The sequence below is a fragment of the Calidris pugnax genome, unplaced genomic scaffold, assembly GCF_001431845.1.
Source record: "Calidris pugnax isolate Ruff unplaced genomic scaffold, ASM143184v1 scaffold17, whole genome shotgun sequence".
Classification (NCBI taxonomy): domain Eukaryota; kingdom Metazoa; phylum Chordata; class Aves; order Charadriiformes; family Scolopacidae; genus Calidris; species Calidris pugnax.
Window position 1 is genome coordinate 571,444 of NW_015090794.1, and position 26,594 is coordinate 598,037.

At 54.0% G+C, this 26,594-nt stretch overlaps 1 protein-coding gene across 1 annotated transcript; it reads right to left on the reverse strand.

Moving 5' to 3' along the window:
- Window positions 1-883: 883 nt before the first annotated feature.
- Window positions 884-19,964, reverse strand: MAP2K3 (mitogen-activated protein kinase kinase 3). The gene is made up of 13 exons (XM_014936691.1): window positions 19,560-19,964; window positions 14,335-14,367; window positions 13,854-13,923; window positions 12,008-12,056; window positions 8,859-8,972; window positions 8,242-8,361; window positions 7,645-7,761; window positions 7,432-7,483; window positions 6,516-6,643; window positions 5,327-5,404; window positions 2,976-3,115; window positions 2,143-2,188; window positions 884-1,639 (listed from the first exon to the last, which is right to left on the reverse strand). The coding sequence occupies exons 1-13, from the start codon at window positions 19,573-19,575 to the stop codon at window positions 1,556-1,558; spliced, it is 1,047 nt and encodes a 348-aa protein (XP_014792177.1). The 5' UTR covers window positions 19,576-19,964; the 3' UTR covers window positions 884-1,555.
- Between the last annotated feature and the right edge of the window lie 6,630 nt (window positions 19,965-26,594).

The window sequence follows — 26,594 nt, forward strand, 5'->3', positions numbered from 1 at the left end:
TCCTCGCAGAGCGCTGGGGCCGGGAGAGTGGGAAACACATCAGGATTTCACAGTGGATTTGTTAGTGGAGAAGGAACTGCTCCTCCCTCCTCCCACGCAGAAGGGCTTTAATTTATAGCAAGTTAGATTAAAACTAGGCAACATGTTACAAAGTCCATTATATATAGACATAAAATGTACAACTGTGGGCAGCCCCCCTCTGCGAGTCACTGGGAGGGGGGGGTCTCTGCTGACACCCCGTCGGGCAGCTGGAGGGGTCCGAAGGCAGTTTGGGACACGAGGGGTGCAAGTCCAGCCTCCGAAACCAGCGGTGTCACAGTGCGAGGTCTTACACCAGCTCCAGGTTGGAAGGGAGATGGAGCAATGTCTTGTCTTCTCCAGGAGCCAGGGAAGGTGGAGGGGGGGGCTGCAAAAGGCGAGAGATGCCCAGAGAATGTGGGGGGATGAGTCCTCCCAGCCCAGGGCTGGGGGGGCAGAGGAGCAGCGCCCGGGGACCTGCTTGTCTCTCCATCCCCTTGTGCCCGTGTGGGGAAGGGAGCGCTGTGTTTGGGATGAAGTCCCATGGGCAGACGTTGGGAGAACGTGGGTCGCAGTTTGCATCAAGGTGGGCTCATTGAAAAAAGCCTTTTTTTTTTTTTTTTTTTTTCCAAAAAATGCCTTTTTTCTTTTCTTTTTTTTTTTTTTCCAGAGAATGTGGGGGGATGAGTCCTCCCAGCCCAGGGCTGGGGGGGCAGAGGAGCAGCGCCCGGGGACCTGCTTGTCTCTCCATCCCCTTGTGCCCGTGTGGGGAAGGGAGCGCTGTGTTTGGGATGAAGTCCCATGGGCAGACGTTGGGAGAATGTGGGTCGCAGCTTGCATCAAGGTGGGCTCATCGAAAAATGCCTTTTATTTTCTTTTTCTTCCCCCCAAAGAAGTGGCGCATCGATTGAGGGAGGGGGATGCCCGCTCTGGTGCTGCCTCAAAGGGTCATTAAGATGTCGAGCCAGGCATTGAAGCAGCCTCTGGTTTGAACAGCAGCATGCCCAGGGAGCCCCACAGCCCCCCAAAAAGCTCTGTAGGCTCCTGGGGGCAGGAAAACCAGGCACAAAGGGAAGGTGAGCGAGACCAGACGCCAGGGAAGGGGCTTTGGGCAGGAGGGGAGAAGAGTGGGGCAAGCGCAGCAGCATTTCTTCTCTGTGCCTTCCCCAGGCAGCAAAGAAACACAAACCCCTGTGCTGGGCAGGGGAGGGCAGAGGAAGGGAGATGCCCCCGGGCACCCTCTGCCCTGGCCCTGCTCAGGCACCTCAGGCAGGGTCCTCTCCCCAGGAGGGATACGCTGGTGTCCCGAGCCTTCGGTCTCCATGGCTGAGCTGGAAAGGTGTTGGCTTCAAAACGCTCATCCTGGGGGGGATTTCATTTACAGGGCAAAGAGAAAAGAGATTGCGAGGCCAGATGGGGCCAGAGATGCCCACAGGTTGGGGAGGTGTGATTTGTGCAAACCACCATTGACTCGAGTCCTCATTCGCTCTTCTGCGGGGAAGCCAGGATGGAGGGGACTGCACGAAGCCGTGAGGAGTTAGGAATCTTCCCCGAGGATCTCTGTCACGAAGGAGGCCATGTCAGTCTCTTTGGTGTCGTGCAAAGTAAAGAAAGGGTGTTCCTGCCAACAAGAGCAAAGACAACGTCAGCTGACACCCAAGGACAGACAAGCCCAAGAGCAGTCCCTGGGGGATGTCATGCTGGGGGAGAGGTGGACACCAACCTGCTCCCCAGACTCCCACAGACACCACCCTTTAGCTTAAGGATTAAGTAACTCTTTCAGGTTTGGTGTTTCTAGGCTCAACCCCAGCGGGACAGCCCACCTTGGCAGCTGCACTACTATCATCTGAGGTCTAAACTCGCCGAGAGCAGATAGGACAGAGGGAGAAAACACCTAGAAACCCTGACCTTAACACCCATGAAATCAACACACCCTTCCACCTTAGTCACGCTACACCCATCCCGCCTTAGACACACTACACCTATCCCGCTCTGTGCCTGGAAAAAAAAAAAACACATCACCCCCACGTCCTGCTGTCCCATTTTCCTAGGACCTGCTGGACCATTCATTTAACTTTTGAAACACATTGCAATAAAGACCAGCAGAAATGGCTTCGCACTTACCATAAGTTCTAAATAGTTCATTCGCTCAGCAGGGTTCTTCCTTAAGCTGGAAGACAGAAAACAAGAAACAAGAAAGGCTGTAGGATTTTTTGTTGTTGTTGTTGTATGTGGTCTATCACCAGGGATCTCCCCTTCCCAGCCAACATGACACCCTTCTCATGGGCAGCATCCATTCCTCTCCCTCCTGGGCCAAGCAGGTTTGAAACCACCAGCAAAGTGTCCAGGCAGGTAACTGGGAAAAGCCAACTCATGGTGTTTTGCCACAACGAGCACGAGGCAAGCAGGTTGCTGCAGCCTGCCTGCACAGCCTCACTTGTCCACTCAGTCCAGAATAGACCAGGGAAGGGGAGGAGATGGCTTCCTACCACCTGTAGACCACTCTCAAGGCTTGTTTGAGCCTTGCATTGGTGGGCTCACCCCTGCCTGGCAGCTCCAAGCAGCACCCATGGAGCAGAAGGACACCCCGAGGGGAGAAGCTACTGTACACGGTACCCACAAAACCACAAATCAGCTTTCACCCAGAGGCACCCGGACACTGCCAGGGGTTTGTTCTTGTTTCATTGCCGTTTGACAGAAACCACCAAAATTTCAGCAGCAACGAGGGCAAAAGGGGAAGAGAAACTTCCGTGCCTTCCAACCAGCCTGGGTGAGTCAGGCTGAGAGCAAAACCAGTTTGGGCAGCGCTTCCTGCCGTGGCTGAGCACCAGCCTTGGTAGAGAAATGGGCTCCCAAAGGAAGACAAACCCAGTCCCATGCTTTGCTCCAACCCCCATGGGTCAGGGTTCCTCTTCAGCCAGGCTTGGAGAAGCCACCAGTCCCTGCTGGAGACTCACCACTGGGCCGTGAAGTCCACAAACTCCTTGGAGAAGCGATCGGTGGGCAGCTGGGGCGAAGGCTCCTCCACCACTTGCTTGAGCTGTTGGAAGGGGGTCCCCCAGGACTCGTACGGGAAGCGAAGAATGGCCAGTTCAATCTGAAAATGGAGACAGACTGACATGAGACACCGAGACGAGCACAACCCCCCGCAGCCTGACCACCTCAGCTGCTGCAGCCAGCTCGGATTCAAAATGAAAACCCTCTTTTCCCTATAAACCATTTTCAATTTGGGTCATACCACCTTTTCTTTTTCTTTTTTTTTTTAAATACAAAGACCCAGAGGCCAGAAATACTTCCTTTTGAGGCTAGCTCAGCATATTAATGCATTTACAGGAAGCCACTAAAGATATGTAAAATGGGATTATTTGAAAAGATAATAACAGCACGCCATTTCTGCTCCAGCTTCCAAAGTGCTTTGCTCTCCTTAAGACAGCCCCTGGGCTTCAGACTAGTACTGTACAAGCTAGACATAAAAAAAAAAATCCACATACCCAAGAAAAACTAAGTGCTAGAACCCCATTTAGGAAGATCTTTGCCAAACCACCTCCATTATGGGGTCCTTCCTACAAGTCACCTCCGCTCTGTCACCCATTCAAGCAGGAAAAAGCCCCTAATAGCTCTTGAGCAGTCACCTCACACCAAGGGTTGTGTCCCCATCTGGAGACAGGGAGCAGAACCTCCAGACCTGCCTGGCAAGGTGGGACGAGGTGGGATGGGAAGGCTGAAAGGATGCAGGGCACAACCAGGGACCCCCTCCTGCCTTTGCCTCAGGAGCTGAGCTCCTGCTGCTGGAAAACTGAACGAAGCCACCAGCCTGGAAAGGCCTGGATTAGCCCTGCAACTAAACGGCACTAAAACCAGACAGACAGTCTGAAATCAATCAAACCCCTTCAACCTGCAACTCAAGGGCACTAAAACCAGACAGTCTGAAATCAATCAAACCCCTTCAGAAATAAATAAATAAATAAAACCAGAAGCCAGCTCAGGAGGAAAACATTAGAGGGAGTCAGACAGGTCGGGGCCCCGTTCAGCTGCAGGCTGGCAGGCTTTCAGAGAGGTCCCCTCTCCCCATCCAGCTTTGGAAAAGTTGAGAGGTTTCATCATTCATGCAATCTCCCATCCCACAGCTTCCTGCATCTCGGGAGGAAAGCTGGAACTGATTACATTTCCAGCCAGCCCAGCTCTGCAGTGGCATTAGAGACACCAAGGAGAGGGGCTCAGGTCTGGCACTGTGGACAAAACTAGCTGGGGAAGAGGGAACGTTTGCTGAGAGATCTGGGCAGCGTAGGCAAACACAAGGATGCAGCACCCAAAACAAAGTCACAGCTGAAAATAATTCCTGAAAATAATCAACCCACAGAGAGACAGTCTCCTGGAAAGCAGGAGACGCGTTCCCAGGCGGCATCCCCTTCGAGCCAACATCTGGGATTTCCTTTGTCCTCTGGCGCCAGCAGATTTCAGCTGCTTTCTGCAAGATCCGTTTCTTGCAGGAGGTAGATAAACCATCCTGAGCAGCTGCGATTTTGGAACTGAAAGCATTTCCCCTTCCTGTTGGCTGCTCTGAGCTCTCCTGCAGGCAGGACTTGCTGCAAACCATGCACAGCACCCCTGGCTGCAGCAGGACAGGCTATTTCGCCCCCATCCTCCTGCAAGGCTTTGCCAACACGGGAGGGGGGAGCACCCAGGAAAGCTGTGACCCAGCTGCAGCAAACCCTGCTCCACTGGCTGCCTCTCCAGCCAGTTCATGGGGAGCTGCAGAGCAACTAAAAGCCAGTCTCGGATGCCCAACTAAGCCCACTGTCACCCAGATATTGCCCCCTTGGAGTCTGCCATCCACACCAACGTAGTTCAGAGTTAACTGGTGCTATTGGAGCTGGCATTGTACACAAGTAGCTCTATGAAACCAAGCAGAAGGGTACAAGGGAACCACGTGGGCTTTTACGATCCCCCAGGATCCAGCAGGAACGTGCAAGAAGGGAGAGGAGACAAAGGAAGAGGCAGAAGATGGATCATCTCCGGGCAAAAGCTGGGCAGACTCAGCAAGAGTTGCTGCAGAGGGGGGCAATGCCCACCTCACCCCAGGGTGAGGTACCACTGAGTGCACAGTGCAGCACCACCACCCTGTGCCCTGGGTAACTCATCCCATACCCTGAGCTACCGTGCTCAGAATTTAGCCCCTTCTGGTGGGCATCCACCCAGGGGGGAAGCCACCAGACACCACTGCTCGTGGTGGGGCTAGAGCCCCACCAGTACAGACCCCATCCCAGCCCCAGGGCTGCAGGGTGCTGGTCCAAGCCCTCGGTATTACCATTGTGATCCCCAGACTCCAGACGTCCGACTTCACGTTGTAGCCCTTCTGGTTCAGCTCAGGGTTTATTCTTTCGGGCTGTAACAGCAAAATGGAAGACATCACAACTCTATCTCGTTTTCCCAGGGCAAACCCCACAGAGGAAATCTCTGCTTCGACATCCAGGTTGGGTTGATTCCCCTGCCTCATATCCCCATGAAGGCAGGGTGTGAGGTTAAATCTAGCACTGATTGCTCCACACAACCCACTTAAACTCTCCCCCCCAGCTCCTGAGTAAGACTTATAGTATCCCTGCACCATGATCCCTGCCCCAGGAGCGCAAGCTACCCACACAGAAGCCAAAGATGGCAAAGGGAAATTCATATTGACTTGAGAGGATGAAATTAAATGATTCTGCCAGGAAAAGCCTCAGCTTTTCCTAGCCAACAAGGAGCAGCCCTTCCAACCAGCACCAGCCAGTCTTTTATCCTTCTGCAAATGGAAGGTGGCAGAGGAAGAGTCTGCTGGGGGATTAACACACAGAGCAGGGCTTATGGGGAGGGTAAATCCTGTCCTTGGAGGACTCTGCCGAAGCCCATAGCACTCTGAAGTGGTTTCTATCTCAGGACAGAGGTGAACCACGACCCATTTCTAAGCAGCAGCCTCTTCGAGGCTGAAGGCAGCTGGAGGCTGCTTGGTCCGGCCCCGCTCAGTGTCTGAGGTTAAATCTAGCACTGATTGCTCCACACAACCCACTTAAACTCTCCCCCCCAGCTCCTGAGTAAGACATATACTCTCCCTGCACCATGATCTCTGCCCCAGGAGCACAAGCTACCCACACAGATGCCACAGATGGCAAAGGGAAATTCATACTGACTTGAGAGGATGAAATTAAATGATTCTGCCAGGAAAAGCCTCAGCTTTTCCTAGCCAACAAGGAGCAGCCCTTCCAACCACCACAAGCCAGTCTTTTATCCTTCTGCAAATGGAAGGTGGCAGAGGAAGAGTCTGCTGGGGGATTAACACACAGAGCAGGGCTTATGGGGAGGGTAAATCCTGTCCTTGGAGGACTCTGCCGAAGCCCATAGCACTCTGAAGTGGTTTCTATCTCAGGACAGAGGTGAACCAAGACCCATTTCTAAGCAGCAGCCTCTTCGAGGCTGAAGGCAGCTGGAGGCTGCTTGGTCCGGCCCCGCTCGAGCGCACTTACAGCCATGTAGGGCTTGCAGCCAGCATCCATGGTCTTCGCAACCGAGTCCACCAGGTAGCCACTGATCCCAAAATCACACATTTTCACATGTCCCTCCTTGTTGATCAGCACATTGGACGGTTTCACATCTAAGAGAGAGAACATGAGAGGGCAGATTGAGCCTTTGCAGAGGTATGGCGGAGCCTGAGACGGGAAGGGAACCTCCCCACCGAGCTGGGACCCCTCCCAGGCAGGCCCTGACACTAGGGAAGGAAGATAAAACCCCACCAGTCTCTTATTTCAATAAAAGTTGCTCATAAGTAAAGCTATAACTGTGCCCCTCCAGGCCAAACAGGCCTCCTCTTTAATGAGGCAAGTCAAAACGTTGAAATAAAAGGTTGAGGAGTTAATGCCCAGCTCCTCAGGAGAGGTTTATGCACCCAACACCGCCTTAAAAACTCAACTCTACCAAGTTCTCAGGACAGCTTGTCTCTGCCCATTGTGATCTGTCCACAACCAGACAAGGAACTATACCAGGAGGACAAACAGGACCCGAGTGCTACACTGTTTTGCAAGGTCTTCTTCATGTAGACCTTGGGAGGTTAGGGGATTTTGTCCCCAAGAGCTACCTTTGACACACCTCTGTACTCAAAGAGAGCTAGAGATGCCCATAAAAATATAAATAGTGAGGAATTCAGTTATTATATTCATCTGGAAAGGAGAATGAGAACATCATGCAAGCAGATGCATGAAGGATACATATCAGGAAAAGGCCTTGGGGCATCCAAATCTGTCCACCACGATCCCAAGTACCATTAGACCCCACTGTAGGCATCCCAGAGGGACACACCACACATTTCCTGTGAAGAAGTCCTCACATGACTTAGTTCAAGGCTAGATCTCCAGCCACACCACGCTAACCCCATCCAGCACTTACCTCTATGGATCACGGACAGTTTACTGTGGAGATGCTCCAGAGCCCGTACAATCTGGGAACAAACACAGGAAAAGAGTATCTGTTAATCACACACAGCACCAGCTTTCCACTGCAAACACACCACTCCTTTCCACACACTGTGGGCTTGAACACAGATCTCCAACAAGCTCAAAGGATGCACAAAAGTACGTTAAGAACCCAAGAAGTACTCACAGACACAGCCATTTTCCCCAAAATGTCTTCAGGGATGGTTTTCTTCTTCTCCAGTACTTTCTTGTAGAATTTATCTAGGGAGGTGTCCATGAGCTCCATGCAGATCCACACGTCGCCCTGCAGACAGGGAGAAAGCAGTTGAGAGGGAATTCCCTGGAAATCCCCAGGAGCTGAAGGGAGAGGTGGGGACTGATGGACAACCAGACACCATCCTTTCCACCCAGGGCAAGCCAAGGTCCCTGCCACACAGCTGCTGTTGGCCACACCATCAGCACGTGGGCTCTGCACTGGATAGTAATGGGCACAGATGTCCAGGTACCAGCAAAACTACCTGTGATCATTCCCTTTGAGGGTCTATCTCAAAGCCAGTCCAGGCCATGGACAACGTGCTTGAACGCTTGCCATGGAAGTGAGGAACAGGAGCTGCTCAACACTGCCTGATGGAGGCAAGGTTTTGACTTTACGTCATGGCAGCATCTCAAACAGCCCACTTGGGCTGAAGAAAGCAGAGGTGGTTTGGGACAGTTTAGTGCCTTCAGTGCAAACGCAGGGGCCCTAGGTGCTGTGCAACCCACCAGCCATCCACCAGCTCCGTACCTCACGGAAGAGGGCTCCATAGAAGGTGACAGTGTAGAAGCAGTCAACTGTCCTCATGGAGATGTCCAAGTCCATCAATAATCTCTTCTGCTCCTGAGTGTTTACAGTCGCCCGAATCCTCTGAGACAAATATGAAAAAAAAGGGGTTTCACTCAGGTGGAATAACACCATTATTCCTCAGGTTAACTCAAAGGACCTGCAGTTCTGAGGCCAGGGCAAGTGTTTGGGGCTTATTTTGTGGCCAGTAGCACCCTGGGAGATGCCCAGATTCCCTCTTCCAGACAGAACCTTAATGAACGACAAACCCTTGGCAAGCTCTGCGGTGGATGCAAGATCAGGCCCAGCCTGGACTGGTGCTCTGACACCCAAACCTCGCACTATTAAACTGCAGGCACCAAATCTGGCTTTCAGAGCCTGCTGGCCAATCCCACAGCGTCCAGCTGGTAGCAGTACAGACCCTCCAACAGCCAAACCCCACCAGGGACACCAGAGGCTGCCAAATAGAGACAAGTCTGTCCCTATTTTTGCTGCAACTAGTGGAGTTCAGCAGAGTCTCTCTGCTCCCTTGGAGCTGCAAGTCCCAACATCCATCTCCCTCAGCAAGGAGCTCTCCTCACCTTCACGGCCATGATGGTGCCGCTCTGCGCGTGCCGGACTTTCTCCACCACGCCATAGGCCCCACGGCCTAGCTCTGAAATTGCCACCAGGTCATCAGCTTCCACCTCGAAGTTCTTGAAGAAGAGAGACAGGAAAAAAAAAAAAAAAATATCAGACACAGACATGCTTATCACCAAGGACATCAGCAGAGGTCCAATGCTTGCAGCTCATTCACACCGAGCACTTCCAAAAGACAGCACCTAAAAGACCCCACCAGCTCTTATATGTACCAGAGGCACCACGCTTAGAGAAGATGAGTCTATTTTTCTTTTGGTCTTTTGAACCAGAGCCAAATCCCTCTCACCCTGTACTCACCAGGGCTCATTTAACTCTCCCTCTGCAGCTAGAGATCAGGACTACCATCCTGTAAGCCAGGGCATGCTGCCACTGGAAAGGGCACCAAAGGTTGGTGCCTCTCTGCCTGCCCGGGATTACCCCCACAAGAGTATTTCTGCAGTTGATTAACTACTTGCAGCATTTTAACAGCTCCTGTGCCAACACGGGCAGCACTCAGGAAACCTCTGCCACAGCTCCAAGTATCCCCGTGCGCGGCCGGGGATCCCCCACCTCGCCCCACACCCCAGGAGATCATCGGTCACAAACACACCTACGTGTCTGATAACACCTCCTCCTGTGCAAAAGCCTCTCTGAGATGGGATGGTGCACGCAGCAACTCCATTCCTAATTATCAGGGAGTTCAAATGGGTTTTATCTGCTTTTGGTGCTTTCTCCCGCCATCAGAAAGCAGCCAGCGAGGTAAAACAGGATTTAGCACCACCAAAGGAGCTCAGGCGAGTGCAAATACATAAATCTCGCTTCAAGATGGAAAAAAAAATAATAAAAAAAATAAAAAAATTAAACACATAAATCTCGCTTCAAGATGGGAAAAAATAAAAAAATAAAAAAATTCACTGCCAAGTGCTCAGACCAGCGAGTGCCCCACGCTGCGGGGAGCCAGCGAGCTCCACTGCCAAGTGCTCAGACCAGCAAGTGCCCCACGCTGCGGGGAGCCAGCGAGCTCCTGCACAAGCCACCGACAAGATTCCCTGAAGACGTGTTACCCTGTAATTGCCCGCTCTGCTGGGCAGGGCACAAACTGTTTGAGTGAGACACGGGCTATTTCTGGACGCTGCCTTCATCCCTCCTAATAAGTCACAGCCCTTCTTTTAGCCAGGCTTTATCCAGCCTCCAGTTTTCCTCCGGTCTCAGGGAACAAAAATATAATACCAGGATGCCAAACTGCCCCAGTAGCCACAAAGGCAGTGAGGGTGGGAAACATCCACGGCACAGCGCCGGATACCGTGCCTGCGAGCTACACCCAGAGCAGAGAGGAAACAAGCCTTTGGCGTTAAGGAGCCAAGCTGGGAGATGTAGATGCCGGGTTCCCGGCCAGCAAGCTCCCCTCAGTGCTGGCCACAGCATGGCCAGCAGCGACCAGGTCCACCAGCCCATCCCCACCAGCCCCGGCTCTGTTTATTCGAGCCAGATGTGCCTGGCAGGAGGCTGAGGCAGGGAGCAAGAGAGGTCTGTGCCTTGAGCTCAGCGCTGAGCTATGCGCTGCCCGGCACAGGAAAAGTGCCGGCCCTTTCCTGGGCAGGACGGTGGATCCAGAAACGAGGAAAGCTGGGCAAACAGGGGATGCATCCAACCCCCCACCCCGCAGCCCCAGGGCAGCTGGCAGAGGAGCAGTGCAGGCTCACAGCTCCTGCAGGGGCCTCCAGGAAGGATCTGGTGGTGCTTTTCAGGACACGTGTTTTGCAGCCGTTCCAGGTTATTGTTCGGGGTTTTTTTTCCTGGCATTTACCCTAAGGCTTCCCCAAAAGCTGTTGGTTCCCAGCACGCTCTGGGAACCAGCATTGCCCCTTGCCCAGCAACAGAAGTGATGCACCCACAGAGCCCCCACATCGCCCACCCCCTGCCCTGGGGATATTGTGGTGGTAACAGGGACACACGGCATCACCTGCACGGATCCAATGGACCCCAGGTCATCATCCACCCCCAAAGCCCTCTGCACAAGCCCTCCTCCTCCATCCCACACTGCGCCGCTCCAAAAACACCTGGACCAGACCACTCCTGCAAACACCAGTGCAGGCAGAGCAGGGAAAGAGGCGACTCTTAGAGAGCTTTCCCCAAGCTACAGCACTCTCCTGTTGCACACACCATGCCCGGAGCATCTCTCCCTGAGCTATTAATACACACAACACAATGGCCAGAAAATGACACAGGCAGTGGGCTCATTTCCATGGACCCAGCCAAAGCTTCCTCTCCCCTCTGTCCCCTAACCCTAAAACCTTGCACCGAGGCCGAGGGGCCCAGATCCCACCAGCCAAGCCACCACCCAGCCTGGAAGTTAAGCAGATATAGGGCTGAGCCAATGCATGGTATTTTTAGCTCGTTTGCAAGCAGCCTTCTGCAGCCCCAGGAGAGCCCGTAACAAGAGAATGAAATAAAAGAGAGAGAGTGGCTATTTCTAGCAGTGTTTTTCATCAGGTCATTAGGAAAGGCTTTGGAGAGCCAGGAAGAAGGCTTTGTGCCCAGGGCCTCCTGAGCCATGGGCAGTAACATGGCCTTGCAGGTCAGCAGGACAAAAGGGGACTTTGTTTGGGGCAGCCAGAGAGCATGGTGAGGCCACGCTGATTTAGGACAGAGGGGCTGGGTCCATGCACTCAGATCAAGGTGGCCAATGGGGCTGTCAAGGGACCACTGTGTTCTCCCACTACAGACAAAACTGCACACCTTGCCTTTGGCAGGAGGACTGCCCGTAGGCAGGAGAGACCAGCCAGCGAGCACACAGGCTCAGAGACAAGCTGTCCTGCAGGCAGGGTGACATGTCACAGCTCTAAACACACAGAGACACCCCACTGCTCCAACAGGGGAAAGGTCCTGCTGTGGGATGTGTCATCCCTGCAAGGATGCATCCCATCTTGAAGGTCCCTTCCAACTTGGGCGATTCTATGAGGCTGCACTAGAACAGCACTGTCCTCCTCAAGGAGCGCTCCAAAATCTCAAGGTTTGATTTGAGAGGTTGACAGGCACAATCCATAAACTTCCCATACAAAGGGCAAACAAAATCAGAAGAAAGTGAAAAATGAACCACATTGGCACGTACTTTATCTCCGATGGTAATGAACGCTCTGGAGTCCAAGTTCCTCGGGGGCCTGCAAGAAAAGAGAGAGAATCAGGGAAAAAGCCCAGCTTTATTAACCCTCTTGGCCAGAGCCAGGTTTCATGTTCCTGTGAGCACTTTCAGCTGCCTTTTTTCCCCCCGCTCTGCCTTGTCCTGGGTTCAAACTGGCCCCTCCAAACACTCACAAATGCTTTAATCCTGCCAGGAACACCTCAGCCCATACCCAGGAGGCACTCGCTGCCTGCAGCCAGCAGGAACCCCAGGTGAGACACCCATCAAACCAACTGGCTACAAAACCATCCCCTCTTGGGAGCCCAAGGAAGCGAGACGGACAGGGATGAGCCATTTCTGCAGCAGAAATTTCTGTGGCTCAGCTGTCACGTTTTGACAGGCAGGCGTTGTAAGAGGACAGCCACGTAGCCCGAAACGCACGCCGAGGGAACAGCAGGTAATTCCTCACCCGTGAGTCATTTGTGTACACTCGCAGGCCTGTCGCAGAGCGGGCACCGCTTCGGTGTCACCCTTTGCACAACACCGCGCAGGCCATGTTCCTTCCTTTATGGCTTTTTTTTTCCTCATTGCTGCCCACTTCCCATTCTAGGCAGCAGGGGACTTCTAGAGGCCTTTTGTGCCTCGTTTCTCTGCTCCCCCCTCCATCCCCTGGGACCTTTTAAGAGCGGAGGAGATCGCCCAACTGGTTTAGCCACCCAGTTCCCATCAGAGCCACCTCCGGCTTCAAGGAAGTGCTTCAGGCTCCCGGCGAGCGCCTTGCGCTGCGCAAATATTTGCACTGCAGCTTGAAAAGCGCAGAGAAAAGGAGCTGTGGATGGCTTCCACCAGCTTTCATGGGAGAGCTCTGTGCATGCAAGCGCCCCACAAACTCTGGCGTGATGTCTTCTCCAGGGAAAATTCAAACACCGATAGGAGCAGGGACAGATGCAGCCGTGGGGGAAGCAGGTCGCCGTTGCAGGCAGGGCTTGGTGTGTGCAGGCACGGCATTAATGGGGGACTTCCTCTGGCTCCCCCTCTGACAGATCTGCCCTATCTACCTGGGGTTTTTGGTAGTGGTATTTCCCCTTCAGGGATTTCACTCCTCTCTTGGGTCTCTAGAAAGGGTTTCCGGAGCAAACAAGGCTCAGCAGTGGAGATGCAGCCTAAGGTGTTTTGGAAGAGCACCATGGAAGAAGAATTTAAGCCATCTGCTCTCTGTCAAACCAAGTGCCACTGCCCCAGGCATAACAAGCATCAGCTGCACAAAACAAACAGGGCAGAGAGAAATTCCAGTGCCCTGAGATACAGCTGGGCACCAGCCCCCGACACCAAGTGGTGCGTGGCACAGCAATGCAAGACATCCACATCAACAACTCAAACTAGCCCCAACACACAGGTCAGGGGGAGGATGCTCCCAACCCTCATCTCCCCCTTCCTGCCATGGCTGAGCTGCCACCACCTCTTCTCTTCCCCCGCATTAAAAACTTTTCCCTCTTCCTCTCTTGGATAGATTTTCCCTCTCTACTGTGTCTTCAGCCTTTGGCACTGGCACAGACATGGCAGGAAGACTGAAGAAAGTCTCCCAGCAGACTCCTACCCTTTGCCTTTCAGCCATTTAAGGTCAAACATATGGCCTTATGTGCATGCATACATATACACTGTGTACATGTATGCATGCACATGTGCATATGTGTGTAACTCCTTCTCATCACCTGCAAGCCAGAGCTTAAGGGAAAAAATTAACTACCCCTGATCCTGTAAAGTCTACACAGGCCATTCCCCTTGACACGGTGTTGAATCCAGCTCTAGAGAACCAAAGAGCAACGGAGACACTTACGTTGTGTTGGCAACGGGCTGTTTGATGGGGACACATGTTATCCTCAGCTCCCGTTTCTTCTTGCTTTTCACTGGAAGAGAAGATGCACATGTGAGCAACTGGCCCTTTTACTTTACTTCCTTCAAGCATCCTCTTGCCTGCAGCCACCAGGTAGGGGAGGCAGGGCCTGGACCCCCTACACTGTGCAGCTACAGCAAGATGCCAACAAGGTCATGGTGCTCAGAACCATTCGCCCAAAATTTCAGGCAAAAGCCAGAAGCACAAGTGGGTCTCAATGTCCCTGTCGAGCACTTGCCTGCAGAAGTACCCAGGGGTGCACTGCCAGAGACCATTTTCCAAGTCTTGCAGCCACGCACCGCCTTGCAGACACCCCAAAAGTGCTCTTTACCCTTCATGGCCATTATCAGTCCCCTCTCTTCAGGGACTTTAATTGCTGGTGTTGAGGAGATGGGTTAAAGCTGGGGTTTCTGCTGGGGCTTACCCGGTTTGTGCGGCTCCAAGGATCCTTTGGAATCTGAAAGAGAGAAGGGAGACACCAGCTCAGCCCTCATGCTCCGGATGACCTGGGTACCAGCCCTGCATCCCTCACGGTCCCCCACACAGGGAGGTCCCACACGTGGTCCCACACACCGAGGAGAGTGATCCCCACCGTGCCACAGACAGAAGGCCTTCTGGAGCCCAGCCCAGCCTGGCCAGATCCCCATTTCTCCAGCCACAAGAGGTCCCCACGCCATTAGCCACGCTCCCAAAAACACTTCCCTCCTCTAGCCCCTCATTGCCCCACAAACCCCCACCCAGGACTGCTTGGGGAGAGCTGGAGCCACTCTGCAGCGTGGGTCGGATCTGGCACGGAGGGTGATGGCCACCAGAGCTCCAGCAAAACCACGGAGTCACTCCCAGCAGGCAAGGGGACACCCCACGCCTGACAAAGGGAAACCAGGCAAAACCAGAGGTGAGCTGACTGTGACCTGGCCACAAACCCAGACTTGCAGGGGCTGAGACCCCACCACACAACGCATGACCCCATCAGGAGTGACTGGCAAGAGGATGCTCTCTCTTCCCGCTCCTCCCCAACTCCAAACAGCACCGAGATAACATAACCCGCTGCTGCAGGGGGAAACGGGGTGCAGGCAGCTCCAGGACAGGCCAAACACTCACAGATGAGACCACAGGGACCAGAGATAACCAGGCTGGGGGGGCAGCAGGCAGCAATGGGCAGGAGAGACCTGTGCAGGGCTGAGAATCAGCTCCCTGCAGTGCCACGGTCCCCAGGCTGCTCACCGAAGCTCCAACCGTTCCTCCATCAGCAAACAGCTCACCCCAGTGAGCTGGGAAAATGGGATGTGGGCTAGAGTGCCACAGCTGGGACCATCAAAACCCTGATTCCCCCCCCAAGAGACAAGGGGGCAGCTGCGCTCGGCAGCTAAAGGCGCTTCTGGCTGCACAGACCTGGGAGATGCATTAAAAAGCAGGGAGAGCGAGGTGTGCTCCGGGCAGAGGGCTGGGAATGGGTTCAGTGTGGCCTTGGACAGCCCTTCCAAACAGCTCCTGCTCGCCTGGCTCCCGGGAACAGGCGTGCGGACAAAGTCCAGCGCTCCAAAGGCTGCCAGGAAAGGGAGGGGAGAGGCGAGGAGCTGGGATCTCAGCACCATGTGAGAGCTCCCACAGCAGCGGGACAGGACCACACATGTCCAGCCCGTTCCCAGCACAGACAGTCTCCATCCCCATCCCTCTCCCCCACCAGCATCCCCCCCCGATGCCTCAAATTAGATGGGTGCCTGAAACCTCCCCCTTTTCCAGTCCTGTCCTTCCCCAAACGCAAACCTCGCCAAGGCTGCAGGTGAAAGCTGGTCTGCAAGATACTGCAAGGTCCCACCAGCGGGACCAGCAGCATCCCTCCCTGCTGAGGGAATCAGCACGGATTCAGCCTGTATCCCCATCTTATCTGTCACCTTTCCTGCATCAGAGCCAGCCCACAAGGTCTGGAACCAGCACAGTTCCCATGAGCTCCATGAAACCAGCTCCATGAAACCAGCCAGTGAGCCACGCCATCCCAAACCAATTCCCCTTGGCTGGGAACTATATCTGGAGGCCTGACCATGCCACGGCAATCACAGCTTCTAATTTGTGAGCCTGCAAAATCTCCCCTTCCCCATCGCCCACCCAGCAGGGCTGGAAGAGGGGGGACTATCAACAACCCAGCATGGCCACTGAAGACACTTTGCAAAATACCTGGTTGAGCAACGATGGGAGCAAATGCAAAATGAAGCCAAAGGAAAGATGATGTCCACTGGTTCCAAAATGCCTCCCCTTCCCACCCCCAGCCTCTTGCTACTCAGCGTGGGGGGGGCTGACCATAGAACATAAAAACTGGTGTCCCCAAGGTCCTTCAGCACCGAGATGAGTTGGGGACCTCACCGTGGGCACACATCCCATCCCATCCAGGGGGATGGATTCAGCTCACTGCCGACCAGGAGCCTTGCACCGAGTGTTTCTCCCCCATGACCCGCTCCAAAACACAGACAACAGTTCGCACGCAGCTCTCCCCCCACCACCACGCAGTTACCAGCCAGATCTCTACACGAAGCCCTGAAATGCCTCCCAACACGGCTGGTATTTTGCTTCATCTGTTTGCTCTCCCTCTCCCCCATTGCCATAGCAATCCCGCAGCCGGCACAAAGCACCTTCTGTGGCAGCGCCGGCCGCGGCGCGGTGACTCAGGCAGCGGGAGCAGGGTCCACAGGCTCCCCGAGCCCGGCGTCCCGCAGCATCAGCCCTTCCTTAGCCCTGGCTACAAAAGCCAGGCCAGAGGGAGCCCGGAGCACCCGGCCCAGGGTCAGGAATCAATGGGGAGCATTGTTCGGTGGAGCCCAAGCCCACAGGCAGGAGGATTTGCAAGCACGGGTTAGAGGGGCAGCAAGGGATGGGGAGATTGCCCACTACAAGCCCCTACTCCATATAGGAGAGTCATTTAACATCTCTGTGCATTGATCATCCCCCATGGACTCTGCTATAATGGGGGTCCTGCACATCAGTCTGCTTCCCTGTAACCCCAAACCTGCTGCCCTCCGTTTCCCAGCATCGTACTGCCAGGGCCAGTGACAATCCCCTTCCCACCCTGTCACACTTTAGCCCCACAACACATTTCCTCGCTCCAACCCAAAAAAGCACCCATTAAACCAGAGGTATTCTGCCACCACTCCCAGGCTCTGCCTGGGCCACCTACACCGGTGGAAAACCCAGCTCAGTCCATGCCCGCAGGAATAAAATCAGCCAGGATGCTGCCCTGCAGCCGGGGGAGCCCAGGAGGAGATTGGATTCGCTTGTTAATGGCTCTCCCAAAAATTTACCCTGAGCTTTCCCAGCACCCTGCGGGCTGGCCCCAACTCCAGCTTCTTGCTCACAAGCTTCTCCCGCTGCGTGCGGCAGCAGCACGGGTCCAGCTGGGCAGAGAATGAGTGGGCAGGCACCGCTTCCCCTTGAGCATGGCCAGGAAAAAAAAAAAAAGAAAAAAAAAAAGGCAAAAACGCCTGCTGAGGGCAGGCAGAACCCCAAGATGGGAGGTGGGGGCTCAGCACAGCCCAGCCATCGCCTCCCAAGTGGCCGGAGGCTGCCAGGCTGCCTGCTGCAAGCCCCCCAGGCTGGAAGCATCACCCCCCCCGGGAGGTGCCCTGGCTCCTGAGCTCCTGCAGCCCCCCCTGGGAAAGTTCCACGCACTGTTCCAGGGTGGAGGAAGGACTTGGAGTCCGGAAGGGAGAGGAAAATCAAATGGGAGGCACAATAAGGCACTGGGATGAGCATGACAAGACCCTGCAGTTCATTTCCTTCCACCCAGAGGACATCCCAGGGCAGTGTTTGCCTTTAGCCCCCGCAGGCAGCTGCTGGCAGCTCCTTCCCACCAGCGAGGCCTCAGCACCCGCTCTCCCACAGTTGGGATCCCAGGAGGAATTGCTATTAGCAGTTTATGTCACCTGAAAATGCTGGAAACCCACCAGTTCCCCAGGACACGGGGCTCCTGCGAGAGGGGTGGCTGCAAGCAGAGAGCTCCCCTCTAGAGATCCCTCCACATGGGCAGCAGTGGGACACGGTGATTTGGGGACACATCCCGGTTACCCCTGTGAGCCCCAGGGCTCTGCTGCCAGCCCCGAGCACCCAGGATGGCTGGGTGATGCCAGTGTGGCACACTGGGCAGCAGAAAGGGCTACCAGCCACAGGGACACGGCCACACAGTGCCTTGCAGCCGGGCAGGGGAAAATTAGCTGACAGAAGTTCCTGGTGCGGAGGAGATTGTAACCCACGTGATGCCGCAGGCACGTAACTGCATCCTTTATGCTAAGAAAGGAACCATTTCCTCCTCAAGAAAAAAAAAAAACAAAAACCTAACCAGTTTTTTTTTTCTCATGCTTTAACCTCCGCCAGCCAAGAACTGACACAGACATTTCCTGGAACGGCTTAATTCAACATCTGAATCCTCCTCGTCTTTGCCACCACCGACTTCAGTCCTATTAAGTTGCACCTCTCCCCGGGAGGTTTATCCTTCCCACTCTGCTGGCGTGGGCGGAGAGAAACGAACAGGACAATCTAAAGAACTGTAAATAAAACTATTTGCCCGAGCCGACCTTTGAAATTAAACCTCTCCCGCTGCCTCCCCAGGGCTCTGGTTCCAGCCCCAGGTAAAGCCCTGGGGATGGTGGTAGCACAGGAGCCACTTTTTGGGGTGGGGAAAAAAATAAATTGGGATGCATCCCAGTTCTCCTCGATCTGAGGAAGAGAGTCAAAAGCCATGGACGGGGCAGAAGGCTGGAGGGAGGATCCCAGCCCTGCTGCAAAAGAAAGAGCTGGAACAAAAAGAGCATCAAGGAAAAAAAAAAAAGCATCAAGAAAAAAAAAAAATGCATCAAGAAAAAAAAAATTATAAAACCAAAAGAAAGAAAGAAGTTAGGGGCAGGGTGCAAAGCAAAGAGGGGAATTTGGTTGCTTTGGTCACGAGAGCCAGCTCCTCACAGGCACACTTTGTGCTATTTTCCACTGTTGGGAGTGGAAAGAGCTATCTGTGGAAGTGGAAAAAGGGCTCTCAACCTGCCGAAAGCCGTCACTCATCGGCCCTGAGGTCCCGCTGCAGCGAGGGCTCCTGCGGGACATCACCGCCCCGCGCTCGCCACTTCTGCAAAAAAAACAGAAAAGCCGGCAAGGAGAAGGAGGAGGAGGAGGAAAAAAACACTCTTCAGAAAAAAAGCCCCTTGCAGCCCCAAAAACAACCTGTCAGCCTGTGCTGAATCAGAGCTCCTGACTGCCGGGGCGGCTGCCCGCCTTTCCAAAAGCAACAGGCTTTTTAGCAGGGGACGACCACGCAGGAGCTGCTGCAAAACCCTGCGTCCCCGGAATGCAACCAAAAAGGGAGCCAGGAGCTGGCTTTACCCTCGGCTATTTTCCTTCAGCCATGCTAGATTATTATTATTATTTTATTTTTTTTACAATTAGGATGCCAGCGCTCCAACCCCAGGCAAATCATGCAAGTTTTCAGTGCTTTAAAAATAGATCCCCGGCTGCAAACACCAAGCCCCCGCCCAAGCAAGGAGAAAGAAGTAAAAACACAGGGATTGACCCCCCTCCCAAAAAAAATAAAGTTACACAGTCCCTTCAAGCACCAGAATCAGCCCTTCGCTCTCCCCCAACCACGTGTTTTTTGGAAATTGCAACATCTACCTTGCTTCTTGTCCATGGTTTCCCAGAAATGAAGCACAGCACCCGTGGGCCCGGCCGGAGAGAGGGATGGGGGCGGGATGGAAGAGGGAGGGAGGGGAAAAAAATTAAAAAAAAAAAAAAGAAAAAAAACCAAAACCAAAAATTATCCTGCAGGATCCAGCACACGGCACTTCTTGCAAAGACTGATGATTATTTTCGGTGGGAATGCATGGCCCGGAGCTCGGCGGCTTCACGCAGGTCTCCTCCTTGCCCGGCGTCCCCGGGGGTCCGTGGGGCTGGCGAAGGGGGGGAGACGGGGAAGGTAGAGCCGCGTCCCCTCATGGGCAGCTGCCGGGGTTGGCCGGTCTGGGCTGCTCCGGTTACCCTTGAAAGCTCAACAGTTGTAAAAACTGCAGCGGAGCGAAATAGCAGGTGACGTCAACAGGAAACTGGGGGGGAGCCAGCTCCAGCTCCGGGAGCCATCGAAGCGCTGGATTGCTACGGCGCATCCCCACTGGGACGCCTTTTCTGCCCGCAAATTAAATCCCCCAAACCCAAGCCTTTGAGCAGAGAGAGGCAGAGCCCGCTCCTGCCTCCTCCATCCCCTTCCCCAGGCGTCCCACCCCAGCACCGACCCCCCAGCCCCATATGGCATCAGCCCCAAAGCTCCCCGATTCGGGCACCAAGGGGGTGCAGGGAGAGAAAGAGGTCACATTTCTTCGTGCTGCAGGTGACACGCTAATTGCTTTGCCACTAACGACTATTACCACAACAAATAGTAGAAATATTGTTCCATGACAATACCGGCAGCTATTCCAGGGTGACAACCGAGACGGTGGCAAAATATAAATTGCCTGTGTGTGGATTTGGCTGGTAAATAGCAAGGGAGAGAGACCGAGGCATGGGAAAATAAAAAATAAAATAATAAAAAAAAGAGAAATCATTCATTTCTCTGCAAACACATGCAAGAAAAGCTGTGGCAGAGTATCGCTGCTCTTCCCCTTTCCCTCAAAACCAGCGCTGACGTTCCTGATCAAAGCCAGACCAGGCTTTGACAGGGCTGCAGTTTTGTTTTCGGTCTCCCCGTCAGCCTGGAGGGGAGATACTGTACCAGCTCCTTTACCTTGAGCTAATTATAGAAAATACGCCTCCCCTCCGCTCCTGAGCTCTCCCCTAACTCGTAGGCTGTGCTGGGCCATGCACGTTTGCAGGCAGAAAAGTCAGAGGTCAAGGTAAATGCACATACCAACATAATGAGTGACGCTAATTTTAAATAGTGTTTATATAAACCCCAGAAGGACTGCGGAAGATATTTTCTCAGGCGCGTTTCCACTCCCAGGGTATAGTTTCAGGCACAGATCATCAGCACATAAAGGATGCTGACGCAGGAGCTGCTATGGCAGATGGCACCGAGAGCCACCGGCACCCATCCCTGGCAATCCTGGGGAGAGGGATGGGATGCTCCATTGTCCTCCCCTCATTAACCCCCTGCCTTGACAGCTGATACCAGAAAGAAATTCTTTGCTGTGAGGGTGGCGAGACCCTGGAACAGGTTGCCCAGAGAAGCTGTGGCTGCCCCATCCCTGGAGGGGTTCAAGGCCAGGCTGGATGGGGCTTGGAGCAACCTGGTCTGGTGGGAGGTCTCCCTGCCCAGAGCAGGGAGGTTGGAAATCAATGATCTTTAAGGTCCTTTCCAACTCTAACCATTCTATGATTCCCTGACCCAGGGAGAAGATGCTCCAAGGATCTTTCCAGACACCCACAAAGTCCATGCTGCTTCAGAGCAGAAAGTCCCTAATCCAGCAGGTAGCATTGGAAACACCATTTCTTTTTGAATCAATCCCTTCGGGTTTCGGTGCCCAAGGAGCAGGGGTGGTACAAAGCTGAGCCTCCCAACATCTCAAAAGCATCTTTAAAAAAAAAAGAAAGAGGAAAACCAAACCAAAAGACCAAAACAAACCCAAACCTAAGCACCCTTTCAAGTCTCACTGTTGGCAGCTCTTTCAAAAGGTTGCTGACACAGTGGGAATTGCCCGGCCTTGGAAGACGCACACGCTTGGCATTAATCATCCAGCCCTTCGTACGCTACAGGTAATCCCGGAGGAACAAAAGGCACTGGGGTGTTTCGCTGGTGTTAACGAAGCCTCCCCACGTCTCTGGGCCGGGACATCACCCCGTAATTGGTGATGGAGCAAATCCTGAGATGGGGAGAAGTCAAGGCACTCGCAGCAGGCCCGGGTACGGCGGGGCAGAGCCAGGGGCAAGGCCGAGGGTCTGGTGGGATGGCAGCCACCCTCCCATCGCTCCTGGCAGCCTCCTGCCCATGGGCCGGCTTGAATAAGGGGAAGAGCACACCCTTAAAAACAGCAATGAGCTCAAGCAATGTCCTGCCAACGCCGGGGCCCTCTCCCCACCCTTTCCCTCCGGAGAGGCAGCGTCTCCCGAGGCCGGTTGGGTTATGGTTTCCCCCCTCCCTCACAGCCGGGGAACAGGGAAGGGCTGCTGTGCCACCAGCAGCAAAAGAGAAATGCCATGTTATGGTCCCGATGGCCACTGCCCCTCGCCATCCGACCAGGAATTGCAGCCCTTTCCCTGGCCACGGCAGTAACGCCAAGTGCATCCCCCAAGGCTGGGATGCACGTGCCTTTCCATGGACGAGGCGCGCACATCCCACGGGAAAGCCCCGCGTGCCCGAGGCCAGGCACGGGACCCGCAGCCTGGAAACTCTGCGGCAGCTCTATTTTTAAAGCAAAGCCTCCAAACCCAATCCGATCGGAAAGGGAACAGGGTCATCTTTCCCATCCCCTCAGATGGCACTCGGGGACAATCAATCACCGATACCCCCGCAGGGCTCACCTCCTCCCATGGACCGGGATGTCACACCGACGGTGCCACCAGGGCAGGGCGAGAGTGATGCCAGGGAAGAGGGTGCAACCTACTCCTGGTACCGGGAGAGGGATTTAGGGACGGGCACGCTGGCTGAAGCCACCATCAGCCACATTGGCACTGCCACCTCTGGGGCTCGGAGCCGCACCCGGCCTCCGTGCACCGGCCAGATAACGCCACCACGAGCCACGCCGGCTCTGCCGGGAGGATGTCACCGCCCAGCCACATGCCAGCTGTATTTTTAAGTTACCTGTAAAACTCCCCAAGGCTGGAAAAAAAAGCGTTAGATTTTGTGTTTTGTTTCCAGGTGGCAGCTCGCCACCCTGCAGCCCCGCGACGATGGAGCACACAGGCTCCCCTCCAAGAAACCCGCAGGAGCAGAGACCAGACTGATGTTAGAAGCTCAAAAGCCCCAGGGAGCCAGCATTTGCCCTTGTCTCCTCACAGCAGAGGCGCTCCATCCTTCTGACCATCTTCGTGGCCCTCCACTGGACCTGCTCCTATAGGTCCGTGTCCTTCCTGTGTTGAGGACTCCAGAGCTGGACACAGTACTCCAGGTGGGGTCTCATGAGTGCAGAGTGCCAAGAGACATGCTGCTTTGCACCACAGCTTGTGCAAAACCCCCGTGTGAAGGTGGGTACGGACACAGGGACACCTCTTTGGAGTGGGCACCAAGCTGGGGTGTGGGTGAAGCATCCTCCACGGGGCTGGAGGCTGCCTCCTTCACATCCATCACTCCAACCGGATTTTCTCCCCAAAAAAGGCAGCACTTTTCAAAGCTCAGCTACGGAGCGATGCCAACACGGACCCACTGAGGGCAGGCTTGGGGGGGCGGTGGGAAAACGTTTGGGATGGGTAATTAATCCAACTCACAGCACATCAGGAATGAGGGAGCTGTGCCCATCTCCCTGCCAGCGGGTACCCAGCCCTGCCTGGAGCTTTGACTCCTCACCGTGAGAAAATAAAAACTGCTTGGAATTGACGCGAGCAACTGCTGACAGCTTCCTGGTGGGAGAGAAAACTCAAAACTGGTTTCGGAATAGGTCAGCTTGACAGGAGGCACTGGGTTAGTTAGTAGGAAAGGAAAAGAGTCATTTGACTTTTTTTAATTGTCAGCCGTAACTCCGCAGCCAACAGACACTCTCTTTCTATCCAAACTGGTGCAATTCAAGTACTTCCAGGTGTCGCCAAAACTCTGCAAACTTGGCAAAAGAGCAAAGTATTCCCTCTCTTTTTCTAATGTGATTCTTTAAAAAATAAATAAAATTTTAAATAAAAATAATTCGCTTTCTACCATCCTCCCTCCAATTTATTTTGGGCAGGGACAGAGTGACTTCATCTCTGCAAATGATGTAAGACAGAACAGGCACCTGCTCTGAAAACGGAATTTACAGAGGGGGAAAAAAAACCAAGGAAGGCCTCAAAGTCTCCCTTTGTCTCTCCTCCAGGAGAGGGGCAGGAACCAGAAACCGACCCAGGTGCTTCCCTGGCCTGGAGACTTCAGGCAGGACTTTCTCAAGACCAACATCTGCACTGGAGAACAGGGCAGGTGGCTGCTCCAATGGCTCCCAGTGATGCTGCCCCTGGGACCTGGAGTGTTTCCCTGCTCCTGAGATGGACTAAAGCCTGTACAACTTCAGAGGAAAACTTCCAACCTCGGGGAAGAGCAGGGAAAACCTTGGATTATTTCTTTTGGAGCAGGGTGCTGATCCAGCTGTTTATGGAAAGCAGCTGGTAAGCACTATAGTACACCCCCCCCACACACATCTGCTGTCCCACACCAAGTTTTTGCTCTTTTTGGTGCATTTTCAGTGCCATCCATCTTCCCTGCCTCTCTCTCACCCTGTCCCCTCCCTGCTCCGGGGAACCGAGCAAAGGACACAAAATGCAAAGGGCTCATCCTGCCAGAGAGCTGGTGCAGAGCAGACACAGCCAGCTGGAGCCCCCAATCCCTCCCCTGAGTTTTTCCAAGAGAAAAATCCACCCCATCACGAGGTGACGGGGGAGCCAGGACACCTCCCCGGGCTCAGGTAAGACATAGGAAAAACCAAGGCTGAGAGCAGCCAGGGAGTATGGAGACTCCCCAATTCCCCTCAGGCCACTGCTCATCCTTATCTCCATGTAAAGCCTGTTACCACACTCAAACCTCAGCACCCAGCCAAAAAAACACTTCAGTCTAAACAACTAATGATGCTCCCTAGTCAAGAGAAGCAGCAGAGAGAGAGATAGAGAGATATATATCTACACATACAAACAAGCACCCCCTAATTGCTAACCTCCATATGTCACAGAAGTCACCTGCAAACTTTTTTTTTTTTTCCTCCAAAATCCCTGCTGTGAAGCTTAAAAATCACCCCTCAGTTAAAGACTGGACCATCAGCACACCAAAAAACACACTGCCAACCCCACTGCCCAGCATTACCCTCCACCGTCCCCACCTGCCTCCCCACCACAGGTTCTTATCTGAGGCTGCAACAGCTCCACGTGGTGAAAACACCTATTTTAACAGCAGATTTGCCCAGTACCCACTGGGCAGCTTTGATTCATGCCTGGGAAAAGGCACGCATCCGGCTCACAGGCTGTGACTCAGTGCAGCTGAGCCTGCAGCTTCTCATGGGGCACACCGAGGGCTTCCAAGAACCATTGCCATTTTAATCAGAAATAACAAATTTTGGGGAAAAAAAAAAAAAATCCCCTTTACCCTTGAAAAGCAAGCCTCACACCAGCGTTTTGGGGAAAGGAGTGGTGCGAAACGACAAGGAAGAGGAGCTGGAAGGAGACAAGTGAAACGTCAAACCTGCTCGAGAGAAAGGGAAACGCAGGCTGGCCCCCTTCCCTGCCAGGGTTATGCACCGTTTCTCTCCCCGAGCTGCCACTGTAAAACCCCACGGGGAAACCCACAGCAACCGAACGAGAAATTCTTTGTGGATCCAAAATTAAGGGTAAACTCTTGCAGCAACCAGGAATGTACACAGAAAAGGAAACCACGCGCACAGGAGAGCCGCTGGAGGAAAAGCTGAGTTGTTTTCTAGCACCTTAGCAAAGCACACTCAAGGCTGATAAGAGTTTCGATTAAAATTCACCCACAATTTCTGCCCGGTGATTTTTAGAGGCACCTCCTCCAGCCTCCACTTTGCTCTCGTCACCCAGGTGTCCTTCAACAAACCAGGGGAAGGTTAATTAATACCTGCAAAAAGCTTTTCTTGGGCAAGAGAGTGGCATCTGTGGAGCACAAGAGGCAGCCTGGCCATGGCACAGCCCCACGGGGTACCTGGGGACAACCCCAGCCCTGCCCGGTGCCAGCGATGCTCACAGCCAAGTGATCACAAGCATCAACCAAACACCTGCAGGAAACAGGATTCTGTTCACAAAGAGTGAACACAGGGGGCAGATCTAAAATACCCACCACCTCCTCCTTGATGCAGCGTGTGGCTGCTTCCAGCCTTAAGGAATCATAGAATGGTTAGAGTTGGAAGGGACTTGAAAGGTCATCCAGTTCCAACCCCCTGCCCTGGGCAGGGACACCTCCCACCAGACCAGGTTGCTCCAAGCCCCATCCAGCCTGGCCTTGAACCCCTCCAGGGATGGGGCAGCCACAGCTTCTCTGGGCAACCTGTTCCAGGCTCTCACCACCCTCACAGCAAAGAATTTCTTTCTGGTATCTCATCTAAATCTTCCCTCTTCCAATTTAAAACCATTACCCCTTGTCCTGTCACTCCACTGCCTGACAAAGAGTCCCTCCCCAGCTCTCCTGTAGCTCCCTTCAGACACTGGAAAGCTGCTCTAAGGTCTTCCTGGAGCCTTCTCCTCCCCAGGCTGAACAACCCCAGGAAAATGGGTGATGCCAATGAGAGAAATCCAGAGAGCAGAACAGAGACTGGTACAGGTCCATGCCAGTCCCCCGGCAGCATCACCACCCACATCCCACCCCCCCGACACCCACATCCTCCCTTCTGCACCATCTGGGTCCTCTGACCACCAAGCTCTCACCGACGGGGGCAGTGGCTAGCGGGGAGCACAGTGGGCAACAATTTGGCACAGGGTGGGTGATCTTAGTTGCAGGTAGAGCAGGGAAACCTGGAAAGCCAGCTGAGCACACGTGCACACGCACAAAAATGCCTGGCACTGCCCTGCCAGGGATTTTCTGGGTGGAAGCACGGGGTTTTTTTT